This window comes from Diabrotica virgifera, chromosome 1 (assembly GCF_917563875.1).
Source record: "Diabrotica virgifera virgifera chromosome 1, PGI_DIABVI_V3a".
In the NCBI taxonomy this organism is placed as follows: Eukaryota; Metazoa; Arthropoda; class Insecta; order Coleoptera; family Chrysomelidae; genus Diabrotica; species Diabrotica virgifera.
The window spans coordinates 274,052,339-274,070,197 of NC_065443.1; the positions used below are offsets into that span (position 1 = coordinate 274,052,339).

At 33.1% G+C, this 17,859-nt stretch overlaps 1 protein-coding gene across 1 annotated transcript in view; it reads right to left on the reverse strand.

The window, feature by feature from the left end:
• Nucleotides 1-10,868, reverse strand: part of LOC126884593 (peroxidase-like) — a 70,406-nt gene extending 59,538 nt beyond the window's left edge. The window contains exon 1 of the mRNA XM_050650590.1: nt 10,619-10,868. Within this exon, the coding sequence (XP_050506547.1) occupies nt 10,619-10,859 (241 nt within the window). The 5' untranslated portion in view covers nt 10,860-10,868. The remainder of the gene's footprint in view (nt 1-10,618) is intronic.
• Nucleotides 10,869-17,859: the final 6,991 nt, after the last annotated feature.

Consider the following 17,859-nt stretch of genomic DNA (forward strand, 5'->3'; position numbering starts at 1 on the left):
TATTTAGAAGTATAACTTCTTACGTGCGTACAAAGTACACGCACATTATTTTTTTATTTAAACAATTAATAAACATAAAAAAAATTATTGACTATTCGTGTATTGTTCCCGCAAATGCATATTTCTGCAAATTTTCATTCATTTGCATTGAAGAAAAGTCAGTCAAATTAACGTCTAAAAATTTGATGCAAACTATTGAAGTAAAGAAAAGCGTTTAAAAAGAGTTTAAAAAATAGATGCTAACGTAACAAAAAATTCGAATTTTACAACATAGTCGGAACTTCTTCTTAGCCTTTTACTTCCGATTCTTTGACATTAACCTCTCCCAACTCTTTCCATCGATCTCTCTCCTGAGCAAACTTCTTCCAACTTGTTCCTGCCATTTTTTAAATCATCTAACCATCTCATCTGTGGACTTTCTGTTGGTCGTCAACTTTGTGATGTCTCCAGTATTGTATTGTGGCTTTCCAACTGATACTGTGGTATCCCTAAAGTTGTGCTCATTACGGAGAGCAGTGGATTGCATCCTCGCTCCGACCCTTGCTCCCTGGTATTTATATTCGTTATATTCGTGAATTCTCGCATTTAAAATAATGTATTTATTTTACATAGCGATCGATAATATAGTTTCGATCGCTATGTAAAATAAATGCATTATTTTAAATGCGAGAATTCACGAATATAAATACCAGGGAGCAAGGGTCGGAGCGAGGATACAATCCATTGTTCTTCGTAGTGAGCAAACCCTAAGGGTAAGAACATAACAAGTGGGTCTCGGTGGAGGTGGATGTGCAGGTCGCAATCGATGTCGACATCCATGTAAAACAAACACATTGTACTGAATGAAAGAGAACAGAGCAAGTAAGTCGCGGTGGAGGTTTATCGCGATGCCATTCAGGAGGTTTACATCGATGCTTTTGAAAATAAAATGAGTTTGTTTAACATGGATGTCTACTGCGCGGCCTACAAGGATGATCTGAGTTGATACTTTTTATATAATCCCTTTTTCGTATTCAGTTTATTTTTGAATTTCTAAAGTAATTAAATTCAATAAATTTTTGAAATATGAAGGAGGATCTAATTATTTACAGCCAATTGATAGTAGTTCTAGTAGTTCTAGCTCAACTGACAGCGCAGGTGACCTCCTTGCTATGTGCTGTCGACATCGACATCGACTTAACTAGTGGTATCTACCGCGAGCTACACCTCCACCTCGACCCACTTGTTATGTGCTTACCTTAAGGGTAAGAACAGAACAAGTGGGTCGAGGTGGAGGTGTAGGTCGCGGTGGATGCTACTAGTTAAGTCGCGGTCAATGTCGACAGCACATAGCAAGGAGGTCATCTGCGCTGTCAGTCGACCTAGAACCACTATCAAGTAAAGTAGTTTAATGAAATTTGAATGACAAAAGGACTGTGCTTTTGCGATGTTGTGTCAGTCAAGTAATGATAGTGATGAAATGTCAGCTGTAAATAATCAGATCCTCCTTCATGTTTCAAAAATTTACTAAATTTAATTACTTCTTCTTCTTCTTCTTTTATATAGGAAGTACTGCCTGTTTTTCTTCAACGGTGCCTTTCATTCTGCCCCTAAGTTGTCATTCCATCTTTTCCTTGGGCGTCCTATACTTCTCCTGCCTAACGGTGACTTGTCCCTGGCTATTCTTACTATCCTTGATTCAGACATCCTGCTTATGTGCTCATTCCACTCTTCTTTTCTGTTCTTTACCCAGGTATTTATATTGTCTACTCCACATATGCGTCTGATTTCCTCACTTCTTACCCTATCCTGTAGTTCTTTTCCAGCAATCCTTCTTAAGATCTTCATTTCGTTGGTTTCCAGATGTCTTCGTGTTTTGCTTGTATCTGGTCTTGTTTCGGCCGTGTAAGTCATAACTGGCCTAATAACTGACTTATATATTCGGGCCTTTGTTTCCAATCTTAGGTGTTTGTTTTTCCAAATTGTGTGGTTTAGGCATCCGGCCGTTCTACTGGCTTTAATTATTTGGTCTTTTACCTCTTCTTCGATATTGTTGTCGGCTGATAGATTAATTCCCAGATATTTGAAAGTCATTACTTGTATAATTTGATTGTCTAACTCCAATTTACATCTTATTGGTTCTTTGGCAATTACTAAGCTTTTTGTTTTTTGGACTGATATTTTCATATTCATTCCTTTTGCGTTAATGTTGAACTCGTGCAATAATCTTTGTAGGTCGTCTTCGCACTCTGCTACTAACACGGTGTCATCAGCGTAACAGAGTATTTTTATCTCTCTATTGCCCATTTTGTACCCTCTTTTTTTCTTCACTTGTTTTATTATTGCATCCAATATTATGTTAAACAGTAGAGGGCTTAGTGAATCTCCTTGCCGGATTCCTGTGTTTGTTTCTATGGGTTCTGTTATTATTCCATTGACTTTCATCTCTATTTTATTTCTTACATATATGTTTTCTATCAGTTTTATGATATCCAGTGGTAAATTTTTCTCATATAGAAGGTGTATCACATCTTTTAATTGGATTCCATCAAACGCTTTCTCTAGGTCTATGAAACAGAAAAAGGCTGGTTTGTTATATTCTAATGATTTCTCTGCTATTTGCCTTATCACAAAAACTGCATCGTTACATGATCTTCCACTTCTAAATCCTTGTTGTTCATCCGATATATTTATGCACGCCATTATTTTCTCCATAAGTATTTTTGTTGTGAGTTTCAGTATAGTGCTCAGTAAATTTATCCCTCTATAGTTACTGGGGTCTGCCCTATCACCTTTCTTAAATAACGCTATCATTTGAGTGGTTCTCCATTCTTCTGGAATTCTTCCTGTATTTATTATTTTACTTATAAGGATATTCAGTTCTTTGTGAAGTCTATCTCCTCCGTACTTTAAAAGTTCATTAGCTATTCCATCTTTCCCAGGAGCTTTTCGATTTTTCATCTTTTTTAAGGCGTTCTTTATATCTTCCTCTTTAATTTCTGTTTTCTCATCCGATTCTAATCGTGGTGTTTCCAGTTCTTTGTGATTAGCTGTTTGATAAAGGTTTTTTTAGGTAAGTTGTCCATGTATTTGTATCAATTTAATTACTGAATACAAAAAAGGGATTATATGAAAAGTATCAACTCAGATAGCGCAGGTAATGACAACTTGGCTTCGAACGGACCAATCACAGGAAAGCATCCTTGTAGGCAGCGCAGTAGACATCCATGTAAAACAAACTCATTTTATTTTCAAAAGCATCGATGTAAACCTCCTGGATGGCATCGCGCTAAACCTCCACCGCGACTTACCTGCTCTGTTCTCTTCCATTCACTACAATGTGCTTGTTTTACATGGATATCGACATCGACATCGACCGCGACCTCCACCTCCACCACCACTGCGACCCACTTGTTCTGTTCTTACCCTTAACCATCGGGTCATACTAAGTCAACTGAACAACCATCACCATCTGAGCAGAAGCGCCTATTCAATGGCAGCTATGTACGCCGTTGCTCCCGCTTGGCGGCGCTAGTGTAGTTGGAGGTCAACGTTTTGACAATTCGTGAAGTTTATATATGGTGTTTTTGTTTACGATTTAATAAATTATGGCAAAAAATATTTCTGGACTGTTTGTACGTTGACAAACGGAAGGAGATGCGGATGGAGAAGTACGAGAAGGAATGCGAGAGTTACTGGAAAAAAGGAAGCCCTTTAACAGCCTCCAATGTTTATATAGCCATATCTATTTCCTAACTGCCCTGTCCCAGTTGCTTAGTCTCTTGTTGCCACAAGATCAAATTTATTATATTTTTTGGCTTCGCTTACTAGATGCTTCAGATTTCCTTCCTTGGATGATGCTTTTATATTCCACATCGCTATTTTAACTAGTTCTTCTTTATTGCCATTATCTCGTTTATTATTTTTCGATTCTCGTTTCCGTTTTCTTTGCCGGGTCATCTTTGTTGGGTCTCCAAATACTGCATTCAATTCTAGTATTTTGCAATGTCTTCCTCTATTCTTTCTAGCTTCTCCTTTTCTGTCTTTGATTTCCATAATTCATTGTTTATTGTCAGTCTTTGGTACCCTGGTTTTGTGCTATTTCCTTTGATTTTCTCTACCTTAGCAATTCTTTTTATTTTGGCCATTATTTCCCTTTCCGTCTTTCGTCAGATCATCATTTATGTGTATTCTTTCTCTCAGTTAATTGAGTTTCATCTTATTTTGCATTACTTTGGTATTTTCTGTCTTGCTATTAATATCTACCAAATATATTTTGTCTCCCAGCTTTCTTGCTTCATTAACGTTTAATTTTACTCGCATTTCCTTTTCTATGAATTTTTCTACCTCATTCCCTAGCAAGAGTGGTTGATCGGTGTCAATCTTCAGTCCTTGAATCACAATATTTTTCCTTCTTCCCTCTCTTTTCTAATTTTTGTAGTCTTTCGTTGGAGATATTTAATTCATTTCGTAGTTGATTAATATCTTGAAGTGCCTTTTCATTAATAAGTTTCAGTTCTTCCATTTTCTTTCGATAATCTTTTTGCTGGAATGCCAGAGTTACTGGAAAAAAGGAAGCCCTTATCGAAGGGTAAGTATTTATCATCATTTAACGGCCTGTATTTATCATCGCCTTAATATTTTATTTTTTTACAGTCGAATCCAGGCAATACGTAATCTGTTTCAACAAAATGTTTATTGCAGATACGTGCATTTATTGTCGGCAGATATTTATACCTTCTTATTGCTACAATCCACTTTTTTCTCATCAGAATATCTTTGGGGAACTTGTATCCTGATGTTCTCGATAAGGACAAAGGCACAGCACAATATTGAGGCATTTTATTTTCTCAAATTAAATTCAAAAACTCAAATTAAAAGATTGATTTGAATAGTTGACGTGACCTCCAACTACACAAGCGCCACCTACGTTGAGCTTTCCAGAGTAGCTGCCATTGTAGAGTAAGGAGAATTAGGAGACTAAAAGAATCTAAAGCATGTGTTATTTACCAGAGAAAAGTTGCGTGCAATATTTTGAAACCAGTTAGCCTTTGAAATACACTATTACGCTATAAACCCTCATTGATTTAGGCGGCTATTAAATTATAAGACATCTATTTAATTATAGTGCCTAAGTTTGTATTGCAATTATTAATATTATTGTAAGTATTGTACATTTCAATTTATTGTATTCAAATAAAAATGTCGAAACTTCAATAAACCTAGCATACTTAAAACTTTGTTTTTTGACCCTAACCTGAGAAGCAAATAAAACAACAATTTAAAAAAACGCCAATGAATAAAAAACAAATATATAATTTTTATTTTTATTTATTTATAAGTACACATATAATTACACGTATACAGTGTGTCCATAAAATAACGCATAAATTCATTATTAGCTAAATAAACAACATTATTAGAAATTACCGAAACAGGTCGATTTTTTATTTTAATTTATGATTTTTTGGCATATCTATCATACTAGTGACGTCATCCGTCTGGACGTGATGACGTAATTGATGTTTCTTTCAATGAGAATAGGGGTCGTGTGATAGCTTATTTGAAAGGCAATTCAATTCTCTATTCAGTAATATAAACATTAACATAATTATTTATACAGGGTGTCCAAAAACAATTTTTTAATTAAATTAATCGACACAAAAAGAAGACTTTGCGTAGTTTATTTAATTAAATATACATTTTACCGTGTCAGAAAACAAAAATAAAATATTTATTTCAAATATAAACATTACTTTTTGCTTAAATTCAATATTTAAGCTACCACCCACCTGCCTCTTGACAGTTTGTACATTTAATTTAAGCGGAAAGCAATGTTTATTTGTCAAGTAAACATTGATAAATTTTATCTCTGTTTTATGACAGCAGTAAAATGTATTTTAATTAGATAAATTACGCACATTCGTCTTTTTGTGTCAATTAATTAAATATAAAAAAATGTGGCCACCCTGTAAAAATAATTATGTTAATGTTTATATTATGGAATAGAAAATTGAATTTTCTTTCAAATGAGCTAGCATACGACCCCTACTCTCTTTAAAAAATCATCGATAACATTATCACGTCCAGGCGGATAACGTTTCTAGTATGATATATATGTCAAAAAAGTCGACTTGTTTCGGTAATTTCTAATAATGTGGTTTATTTAGTTAATAATGAATTTATGCGATACTTTATGGACGAGTAATAATTATATCTGTACTTATAAATAAATAAAAATAAAAACTATTTATTTCTTTCTTATTCAATGGCGTTTTTTATAATTTTTGTTTTATTTATTTCTCGGGTTAGGGTGAAAATACACATTCTTAAGTATGCTAGGTTTATTGCTGTTTAAACATTTCGACATATAAAAATATTTCTATAAAAAAAAAATAAAAGCAAACCAACAAAATATACTTATGTATCTATAAATAGCTATTTGTATAAAAAGGGAGGAAAAGGCACTTTACTCCCATGTTATACATAATGGTTTTTCCACCTTCTTCAAATAACAAGTAATTTTTTTATTTTTACTTAATTTATTTATGTAACTAACCAACAAAATTTATTAGAACTAAAACTAACTGTAGGTAGACTATAACTGTCAACTGTCAAGTATAAGTCAAATTATTAATGTAAACATTGTTAAATCAGAATAACAATTTACTGTTTTTTACCATTCTGCAAAATACAGTGTTTTTAAATAAACGTTAAAATGTATAGGTATTTACGTAAGAGAAAAAGGTATTTTACAGGGCGTCAATAAGTTAAATTTGATGAATGAAATACCATGACGTCAATTTTACTTTTCTTCCCTAGGGAGGAAAAGTACAACTTTGCTCCCTACAATCAGGTTCGGAAAAGTATACTTTAGGTAGAGGTAGGTGGAAAAATAATATTGTACTACATACTTTTACGTTATGACTATGAATCTGCAATCGATCACAAACAAGTCTGGCTAATTGGCTGTGCCAAAGACATTTTTCAGAAAAGAAAAGACATCTCTATTCCTGTTCTTCAAATAATAAATTAAAATATAAACATACAATACTTACAATAAAAACTTAGACACCCTGATTAAATAGATGTCTTATAATTTAATAGGTGCCGAAATCAATCAGGGTTTGTAGCGTAATAGTGTATATCAAAGACTAACCGATTTCAGAGTATAGGAGCATTTGTAAATTAAGGGCATTAGATGCTAAGGGGTACAAGTGACAAAATATTGTTAACTGAGTTAAGTGCACAAAAATAATACTACATAGTATTAAAAAATTAGTGGGAAAGAGATACAGGTGAATTATACTACATATCTCATGTTCTAGTTTGACTACTTACGAAATATTTCAAAACATTATTTAAAAACAGTTTGCGGCAAATAGGTATAACTTCACTTGTATCCCTTTGCCTGTAAGGTGTTGGATATTATTTTTGGTGATTTGTTTAATATCTTTGCAAATCAAGCCCTTAAAAAGTATTCAAAATAAGTGAAATAATAACACGAAATGTATGCTTTTTTTCATGAGCATTTTTCAGTGCGTCAAAATTGATAGAAAAAAAGGTAAGTCCGTGATAATATACATTTTAGTGACATGACATTTTAGTTAAATCTGACAGTTGTCACATTTTATTTGCAATTTGGCATAAAATCAAATCAATTTTGTTTGTTGCATTTATAAAATGGTATTTTCTTTGATTTGTATATAGGCCAGGGTAATAAGACAAAAATATACCCTGTTCGTGACACTTCAGCAGCCAGGGTACTGAAGCGTTTTTTCGACAGGTATTACCTATAGAAACAAATTATAACTATTTCCTGCGTAGGATCTGGCGGCCATTTTATTTGTAAACAATTAACTGTCAATAAATGACATTATCACACTTTTTACCAAATCAACGGAAAATAGTGAAACTTATCATTTTTTTAGTACAAATGTCTTCGAGATTATGAAAAAAGCTTTAAAATGACGTATTACAAAGTTTGATATACTTATTTATTGTTAATATAATTGGGAAAAAATTCGGAATTGCAAAAAAAATATTTTGTCAAAAACTGTTGTACAAATTAGTATACAGCTTTGAAACTTTTGTCAAATGAGGGGTCTTTGGTGCTTAATATGTGATAAAAATTTCAAAGCGATTCATTCAATCGTTTAAATTTTATTCAAATTGTTTATCCCAGACAGCATTTTTTACAATAACATAAGTCAGAAAAAATAACCTTAGAACCATTCCACAGGTGTCAAATTAAAGAGCATGAGCTACATTTTCAACATGGTTTAAAAAAGCGAATAAACAATGCATTTATTAGTAATAAATAATTATGCAAATGTATCGTCAATTTTTCTTTATAAACTTTTTGAATAACTTTTTGCAAAAAAATTAACTTTTTTACCCTGTTTTAAGTGCACAACTACCAAGTAAAGTTATCTATATCATAATTGATAAAAATTGTAATAAATATGTATAATTTCTTATATAACAAAATAAAAAATTTATAAGGAAAGATTTACGATTCTTTTGCCTAATTATTTATTACTAATAATTTTTATTCACTTTTTTTAAACCAAGTTGAAAATATAGCTCATGCTTTTTTATTTGACACCTGTGGAATGGTTCTAACGTCATTTTTTTCTGACTTATGTTATTGCAAAAAAAATGCTCTCTGTGATAAACAGTTTGAATAACATTTAATAAAACAATTAAATGAATCACTTTGAAATTTTTATCATATATTAAGAACCAAAGAACCCTTAATTAAAAAAATTCAAAGGTATACACTAATTTTTACAACAGTTATTGCGAAAATATTTTTTTTTGCAATTCCGACTTTTTTCGCAATTATATTAACAATAAATGAGTATATCAAACTTTGTAATACACCTGGTTCCAAAAAAAACTGATACGACTCTTGACGCGTATTTTGTAGAAAATTGAGCAGTGTATTTTGAAGGATAAATACTTAATATTTACATACTGTCAATGTCACTGCCAAATCTTAAAATTTGTCAGATAGCTTATTCTGTTCAACGGTTATTAGACTTTATTATTAACCTTTAATATTAATACTTTCTCCGCAACTGAGGGTATCTTATCAACTGTATTGTTTTTAAACAATAGATGATAAAATAAAAATATTGACAGTTCAAAAATGTGAACATTATTGCATTGTGTGTGGCCTAAGTTTGGGCTGAAAACTGAAATGTATTACATTTTTACAAAATTTTGGAATATGTTTAATTACGTAGACCAATTTTAACAGTTGTTTTCAATACAGATTTGAATCATCTACAAATAGTTTCTAATGTCTTTTGATGTCAAATAATTAGGGAAACTGGAATTCAACAGTTTAGAATTTTACATTTAGTTAATGCAAAATTGTGACGCATGTCAAAATTCTCAATGTATTTTAATTGTATTCATTTTTTTTTTCGAATCCTGAGAAAGCTAATAAATATTTTTGAAAAATTTAAACTCAGAATGAAAGACTACATTATTACCGAGGGCTAAAAGTCCCTGAAAACTTCTATAATATTTATTTTAATAAGTTACAGGGCTGAAAATAAAAAAAAAGTGTGATATTTATTTTCAAATATTTCATTCAATAGTAACTGCTTGTTTATTCTAAGGGGCTTTCCGCCCTCGGTAATAATGTAATCTTTCATCCTGCGTTTAAATTTTTCTAAAATACTTATTAGTTTTTTCATGAATCAGTTGTTTGTTGTTTGTTTATTTTATTATTTGTCTGTCATAATAAATATAATGTCAGATCAATCAAATACACTGATCAACATGATGAAATCTTACTAAGAGTCGTATCAGCTTTTTTAGGCTGTACGTCATTTTAAAGCTTTTTTCATAATCTCGAAGATATTTGTTAAAAATGCTATTTGTTTGAAATAGTTAAAAATGCTCTTATGGGTATTATCTCTCGAAAAAACGCTTCAGTACCCTGGCTGCTCAAGTGTCATGGAAAACACCTTATTACCCTGGACTAATAGTCTTATAAATTGTACAGATTATATTCGTAGATATATTATATAATTGGTAAATATTTTTTTCGATTATAGCGCCATCTATTGACAACTAGAATAAATGTTATAAATATCATCGACGAAATGTAATCACCGACGTGCGTTTTTTTCTTTTACATGCAATTTAATGCGTTAGAAAGAAATCGAAAAACTGTGACGCAATGTTCCTTATGAGATCCTCATGAGAAAAAGCATACCAAGTAAGTTTTCATAAATAAAAATGTTTAATTTTTACGTAATTTTTCTTTTTTAGAAATTCGTAAGGTACTTAAGCGGCAAAGAGAAAGCAGTGCAAAATTTGAAGCATAGGGGTACAAATGCGAACGTTTCTTTCCAAATTTCAAATATTATTTTGAATGAAAATAAACTAACTTTACAAAAGTTTTTACAATTAAACAAATAAAAGGTATAAAAATAATTCTAAATAAGTTTATAAGTGATTATTTGTTGTAGAATTTACTATGTAAATTTAACTTTGACTTTGTTTTTCTCAATTGAACCATTTTATCACTTGTACCCCTTCCCATCAAATATGCTGCCGGGTTAACAATAACAAACAACTAATAAAGCACCGTTAACACATTTAATAATGTATACCTGACCTGTGTCAAACCATCCCGAGGTAAGTCTATCATATGGTCTTCCAGCTGCACCCCATGTGATGTGATTAAGATTATTGCAGGTTCCATCAATGGTTCTATAGGCTAGAGTTTCAGGACAACAGTTGAATGGTGCTGGTCCACATTCAGTAGCTTCAGACCATTGCAGTATTATAGTAAAAACTATTGAAGAAACTTTAAACACGAATAAGAACATATTATACGTATTTTTTAACAGGACCATTTTTTTTGTTTTATTTCATCGTCCGATCTTTATAAATAACACGGTACAACAAACAATATAAATTAAATATAATAAATATTTACAGAGTCAATATATCCAAATTTGTTTTCGAAAGCTACAAATAAACTAAGAGTGAGGTGTACAGGGAGCAATGAACATAATTATTTATATTTTTTTTCCTATAATATGGAATCATCTGATATGTCTTATTATTGTCGAGCGAATTTAAAAAAAAAACGAACAAACGAGGTCAAACAATATTTATTTTAAAGCAATTTAATAACAAATACATAGCAATTAAATAAAACAAAAAAGTATCTGAAAAACAAATTGAAACAAGTTGTTTTAAAGTCAATAGGCATAAAAAATTTCAATATAAAACGAATAATGTTTAAATTGTTTTTATTTTTTTTGGTGGTCAGTGTTATCCCCTCTAGTCCTAATGAAAGCTTCAGTTTGCGTGGGCACGCTCCTAATCCAATTATCAACATTTTGTGGTGGTAGGTTGCTCCAATCTTCAAGAGCAGCTTGTACTAGCCGTGCTGTGTTTTGTGAATTATCCCGGCGCGCTCTAATTTTTATTTTAAGCATATCCCACACATACTCTATAGTGTTAAGCTCGGGTGAGCAAGCAGGCCACTCCAAACAAGGGATAGCTTCTGCTTCAGTGATATCTCTAGTCACTCTAATGGTATGTGGAGTCCCTTATCATGCATGAAAATTAAATTTTCTTCCGTTGCACCTCTCCAGAGCCTAACTACAGATTATCAACATACCTGTGAGCAGTTAAAGTTGATTGGATGAAAATTAAATGAGTTTTTTGACGGATCACAATTCCCCTCCTGAACAGTACACTTCCCCTTTTATATATTTGTGAACAGATCTGACAGTTTTCGTTCTTGCTTGTCTTCCTCGACCTCGAGTTACACGATGTTGTGGGTCATCTGATTTTACTCAAATCCTGATTTTTTCTGAAAATAGCACATTTTGCCAATTCCCAATGTTCCAGTTCTGGTGGTAAAGACACCCATTTAGGTAATCAAACTTGTGCTGCCTGGATGGAGAACTCGGGAACCCATAACTGTCTCCTGCTATATATTTCTTGGCACGAACTCTTCTTCTTAACGTTTCAACTGAAACAGTTACACCGGTACCTTCCAAAAGCTGCCTTTGGAGCTGCAGGTGAAAAATGGTTGGGTGTCTTCCAGTTGATCGAACAAATTAACGATCGTGTTGAGCCGTTATTACTACTTTTTGGCGACTTTCGCCAAAATTTGCCTAATTCCTGTTATCTAGCATAAGTTTTGGACAACACGCATTGTGTTATGCCTAGCTCTGCAGCTATGTCCCTCTGAGAACATTAATTGATCCACAAGACCAAAAATCTTTCGTTTTTGGATGCAAAAGTTAGTTTATTTATTTTCGTTCAATTTGCAACTGAATCACATAACCTATACCGTACCGAGCTGTACTATCTGATTGTCTTATCGACAATACACCTTTATTCTTCGCAACAATACCAAGTTTTTTCAAAAAAATAAATGTTGCTTTGAAATACATAACATGGTGATTATATAACAGTTTGGTTGTGTTTATATGTAGGATTCGTTAAAGACATTCGTAGTAAAAGTCTGTATGACGTTTAACGGTTTTAATTAATAAAATTGACAACTAAATTAATGTTATAGATAATATGTTAACGAAATTTATAAGTAATTGTGTAATTGCGACTAAAATTTATTGATTCTTACAAAGGAAAATAAATGTATTTGAAAATAATCGCGTCTAATCAACAGGGCCGGATTTAAGGGGGGGCAGGCTGGGCAGCTGCCCGGGGCTTCCACATTTCGGGGGCCCCTTCTTCTTTAAGTTCCATCTTCTATCGAAGGTTGGAAATCATCATAGCAATGCGGACCCTGTTGACTGCCGCTCTAAATAGCTCTGCACTACTGCATTCGAACAATTCCCGTAAGTTTTTAAGCCAGGATGTTTTTCGTCTTCCCACATTTCGCTTTCCTCGGATTTTGCCTTGCATAACAAGTTGTAATAATGAGTATTTTTTCCCTCTCATCACATGTCCCAAGTACGCAAGTTCTCGTCTTTTGATAGTTAGTATTATTTCCGGTTGATTTCCTATCCTTCTAGTTACTTCCACGTTCGACATTCTTTGAATCCATGATATTCGTAGGATTCTTCTGTAACACCAAAATTCAAAGGCGGCCAACTTATTCAAATGGACTTGTTTCAACGTCCACGCTTCCAAGCCGTAAAGAAGAGTAGAGAACACGTAACATCGAAGCATCCTTAGACGTAGTTCTAACCTTATATCCCGACAACAAAGAAACTTTTTAAGTTTAATGAATGATGCACGTGCTATTTCAATACGTGTCTTAATTTCTTTGGTTTGGTCTACATTTGATGTTATCCATGTTCCTAAGTATTTGTAGTTATCCACACTCTCAATCACAGTATCTTCAATAGTTAATTGGATGTTTACTTGTGCTGATTTAGTTATGATCATGCATTTAGTTTTCTTTAAATTCATCTTCAGTCCGTACTCATGACAGCGTTCATTAAGGCGTTGCATAACGTTCTGTAAATAATTGTTGTTATCTGTTATTATTACTGTATCGTCTGCAAAACGTAAGTTGTTCAAAACTTCTCCATTGATAGATATACCTTCTATTGAATTTGGGACTTTGTAGGGGGCCCCTACAAAGTCCCAAATACAAGAGGTTCATTTAAACAGATATTGGCAGGAGATACAGGAACAATATATGACAAGTATAAAATGAAGGAGCGTAGGAGTGATAATATTGCATTGTTCATGGTTATGTTTTTGACCTTTCACCGGGTGAGTGTATTGCTTCGTTTGTAAATTCTTATCAAGTGTGAGAAGAGAATTTTGTGATAGTAAACATGCAGATTCAGATAGTAGGCTTATGGATCATGAAATGTCTAAAGCACACGAAAGAATTGGGCGTATTGATACTGAAGTAGCAGAACAGGCCGAACAAATAAAGAATTAATGGAAAATGGTAGAAAAGAATTAGTGGAAAGACTAATTTTAGTGTTATAAAGTTTATTTATGAACGAGATTTAGCATTTCGCAGCGAAACGGGGTTGTCGAGTTCATCTCAAAATGAAAACTATTTGAAAATACTCCAGTTATTAGCTGAATATGATCAATTTTTGAAGTACCATATTAATAAATATTCAAATCCTGGAAGCGGACATGTCAACTACCGTTCATAAACCATATGTGAGGAAATTGTACATCTGATGGATCAAAACGTATTAACTGAAGTAATTTCAAGGATTAAGAAGTCAAAATATTATTCAGTTCATATAAATCAATTAACTGTGATATTTCGTTACATAGAAGGTTTCACTCCTGTTGAAAGGTTTACCATATCTTTGCCAAATCGCCGTCATAAAGGAGAAGATATATTTAATTATCTAATGACATTTTTAAAAGAACATGATATCGATCTGAAAAACTGCAAAAGACCGTTCTACGTTAATGCGTCAGTTATTAGTGGAAAATACAATCGTGTTCAGGCTGAAATTATAGAACAAAAAGGTACATATCCATACGTGGATGCTCCGTGCTCGGTGTAGCTGCTTAAATGGATACGGCATGCGCTCCCCTACATATAAACAGCAAACCGGTTAAATCACTGGTTGGCGATCACCAACGTGTCCACTATGTGGAGCTGCTACACCGAGCACGGAGCACCCACGTATGGATACGTACCTTAATATCTTGGAGTTGTGGATTCCTTCTGTCGCCCACTCTCTAAATTTAGTTTCAGAAGCTGCAACTGAGTGTTATCATGCATTAGCATAGCACCGCATTCTTTAATTTCTTAGAAGAACTAGCTATATGTATTTTTCACTTCCTGTCTAACTCTACATATAGATACAACTTAACAGAATGTTTAAAAGCTGCGTCTTAAAGCGACAGCAATACAGACCGTGGCAAAAATATTATTGTTCCTAAAAGAGAAAATACTACTAGATGGTCATGGAGGTAATGCCGCAAAAGAACTAGTTAAAGGTTATAATCAGATTAAAGGAGCATTATCCAAAATTTCGGAAGACTATGAGCAACAATTTAAAACTCGTAGCATTGCAAATGGTTTGTTGTACCTATAATCGAATGTATTTTTTAACTTTCAAATATTTGTGGCAAAAAGTATATCTAAAGCCATCCCCTCTTTGTTAACACACACACAATGGAATGTGTTTACTGGAAACAGAGAGGATATCAGGGAGCACAAACAGCATAAGTCGTATTCTTCAAGATCCAAATATTGACCTTAATTCAGGAGTGGCAGAACTTAGATTACTTATACAAATTTTACAGTAAAGACGTGACAATTTCGAAAGATATGAGAACATCGGGGAAGTTTAGAACTCAAAATTTTATCGCTATTATAGATCACTTCATTACGTCTAAGTCATAGGCTTTCTGCATATGAATCCATCCATTCCAATTTTGGATTTTTACATCATTTTGGAAAATTGGAAAATTTAACTCTGAATGAAATTGAAGCTCACTCACTAAAGCTTGCCAACATTTATAGCAATGATTTAGATGAAAACTTATGTGTCCATCTGGTACAGTTTGTAAGATTCTTCAATTCATTTAAAGAGGAAATCAGCTCATCAAATATAAGCAAAGAATTTCAAATGTACCAACTGCTAAAAAAAGAATATGAATGATGCTTTTCCAAATGTTGAGGTGACACTTTGTTAATATTTAGTTCTGAAGCTAACTGCTGTGGTTAGAGATCATTCTCAAAATTTAAGTTAATTAAAAATCGACTTCGGTCTATGATGGGCCAAGAGTGTTGGACTCATCTCTCTACAATGAGCATTGGCCACGATGTCTAAATGCAACTTGTGTCCAACAGAATCAATAAATTTTCAATTAAAATATCTCGAAAAGTTCTCGGACTTTAACCATACATCTTACTATTATTTTTAATATTTTACTGTAACAAGTTACAGCTCTTGTACTTTTTATTATTTAAAATTATATTTATAAAAGTAGATCAATATTTTTTTAATAGTAGGAGGTAGAGCCCCCACACCAACTCTGCCCAGGGGCCCCCACAGGCCTAAATCCGGCTCTGCTAATCAATAATATAACCGGCCTGTCATCATACCAGACTTACAGTCTCTTTAAGTCGCGTATTTTTCGATTGTCCCAAACACACGTCTGTCATTTTAAGATTTCCATTTCTTTATTCATCTTTCTCAGAACCTCTTTGTTTGTGACGTGTTCCGCCCACGATCCCTTCAAAATTCTTCTGTATGCCTACAGCTCGAATGATTCTAGTTTTTTCATTGATGCAGCATCCATTCCATAAAATAAAGTCGAGAAAACGTAGCACCTAGCCAACGTAACTCTTAGCTCCAACTTCAAATATCTTGTGCACAGCACTTTTCCCATTTTGTTAAAATTTTCTCTAGCCTTTTCTTTTCTGATTTTGATTCCCTAGTAATCTCCTGTGGAGTTAATATTGTTCCAAGGCATGCATATTGTTCGACTCGTTCGATATTGGATCCATTTATGAAGAAATTCTCGTTATTTCTTTGTTTCCGATATTCTCATAAACTTTCTCTTCTTGTCGTTCATTGCTAGACCGTATTCTTGTCCAAACTCCGCTATTCTGGTTACCAGCTTCTGAAGATCCTAAACATTTTTAGCTAAGATGACAGTGTAATCCGCATATATAATGTAGTTAGTGGGAACTCCATTTACCTTTATTCCAGATGTTTCACCCTCAAGAGCTTTTTTAAGATCTCTTCCGAGTAGGCATTAAAAAGAATTGTCGACAACACCCATATCTGTCTCAATCCACGTCTAATTTCAATTTCCTCTGTTTTCTCTGACAACTGATCGTTAACACGTACTTTTGCTCGTTGCTTATAGTATAAATTCGATATAATCCTAAGGTCATTAAAGTCTATCTTCTTTGATTCCAGGACATGCATTAACCCTACCCGTGTTGAGCTGCCCCCCCCCCCACTTGGAAAAATTAAAAAAATAGCCCTGATTTATGAGCTATTTATGAGCTTTCATATTCCGCAAACTAAAAATTGTGAGCTCGTTCCACTGAGCAGGAATTTAATACTATAGTGTCAGCCCCCCCACTACTTTAAAATAGGAATATTGAATCGGTTTTTGCGGCAGAATTACGAGCTATTTATGAGCTCTTGAAATTATATAGTTTCGATTTTTGAGCTCATCCCTTTCACCCCCAAACAACCCTTTAATTGATTTAACTTAAGAGAAAAATGCTGAGAAAACTTAGAATATATCGTATTGCGGATATAATTCCTATAGCTTATATACTCTAAGAATAAACTATTAAATCACGTGCATTTAGATTATTGAGCTACAACCCCTTCGCAAGAAAACCACCCTATCTTCCCGGCTTAAGAGAAAGTTGTACTTAAAATGCAATAAATTAATTATTTGGCGACTACATATCATTTACTAATTTATAAGCTCCCAAATTACGCTCATTTAGATCAGTAAATTGCAATTTATTTTTTATAGTGCAGTCACTGAAGGTAAAAATCAACGATTACCTTCAATTTCGGTGAACCTTCATCGATTTTCACGAAAATTGGTCAGTGGTTAGAGGATACCTCAAGAAACGAAAGTGACATGGTACCACCTTGCGCCTTTACCCTGAGGGTGGATACTGCCCCTTCTCGGGGGTGAAAATTATTTTATAAAAAATAACTGCACACATCAATAAAAGAACAAATTAAAAGCAAAATTTATTATATAAAGTTATTAAAATAAGTCAATACTTTTTAAGTTATTAAAGATCAAAAATTTTAATTATTCATGAAAAAATGCATGTTTTGAAGCGGTTTTCGTAAATCACTGAAAAACTGTAAGTTTTTACAAAAAAGTTAATAGTAGTTTAATTCGTATAGCTTATATTCTAAGAATAAACTCTTAAATCACGCGCCT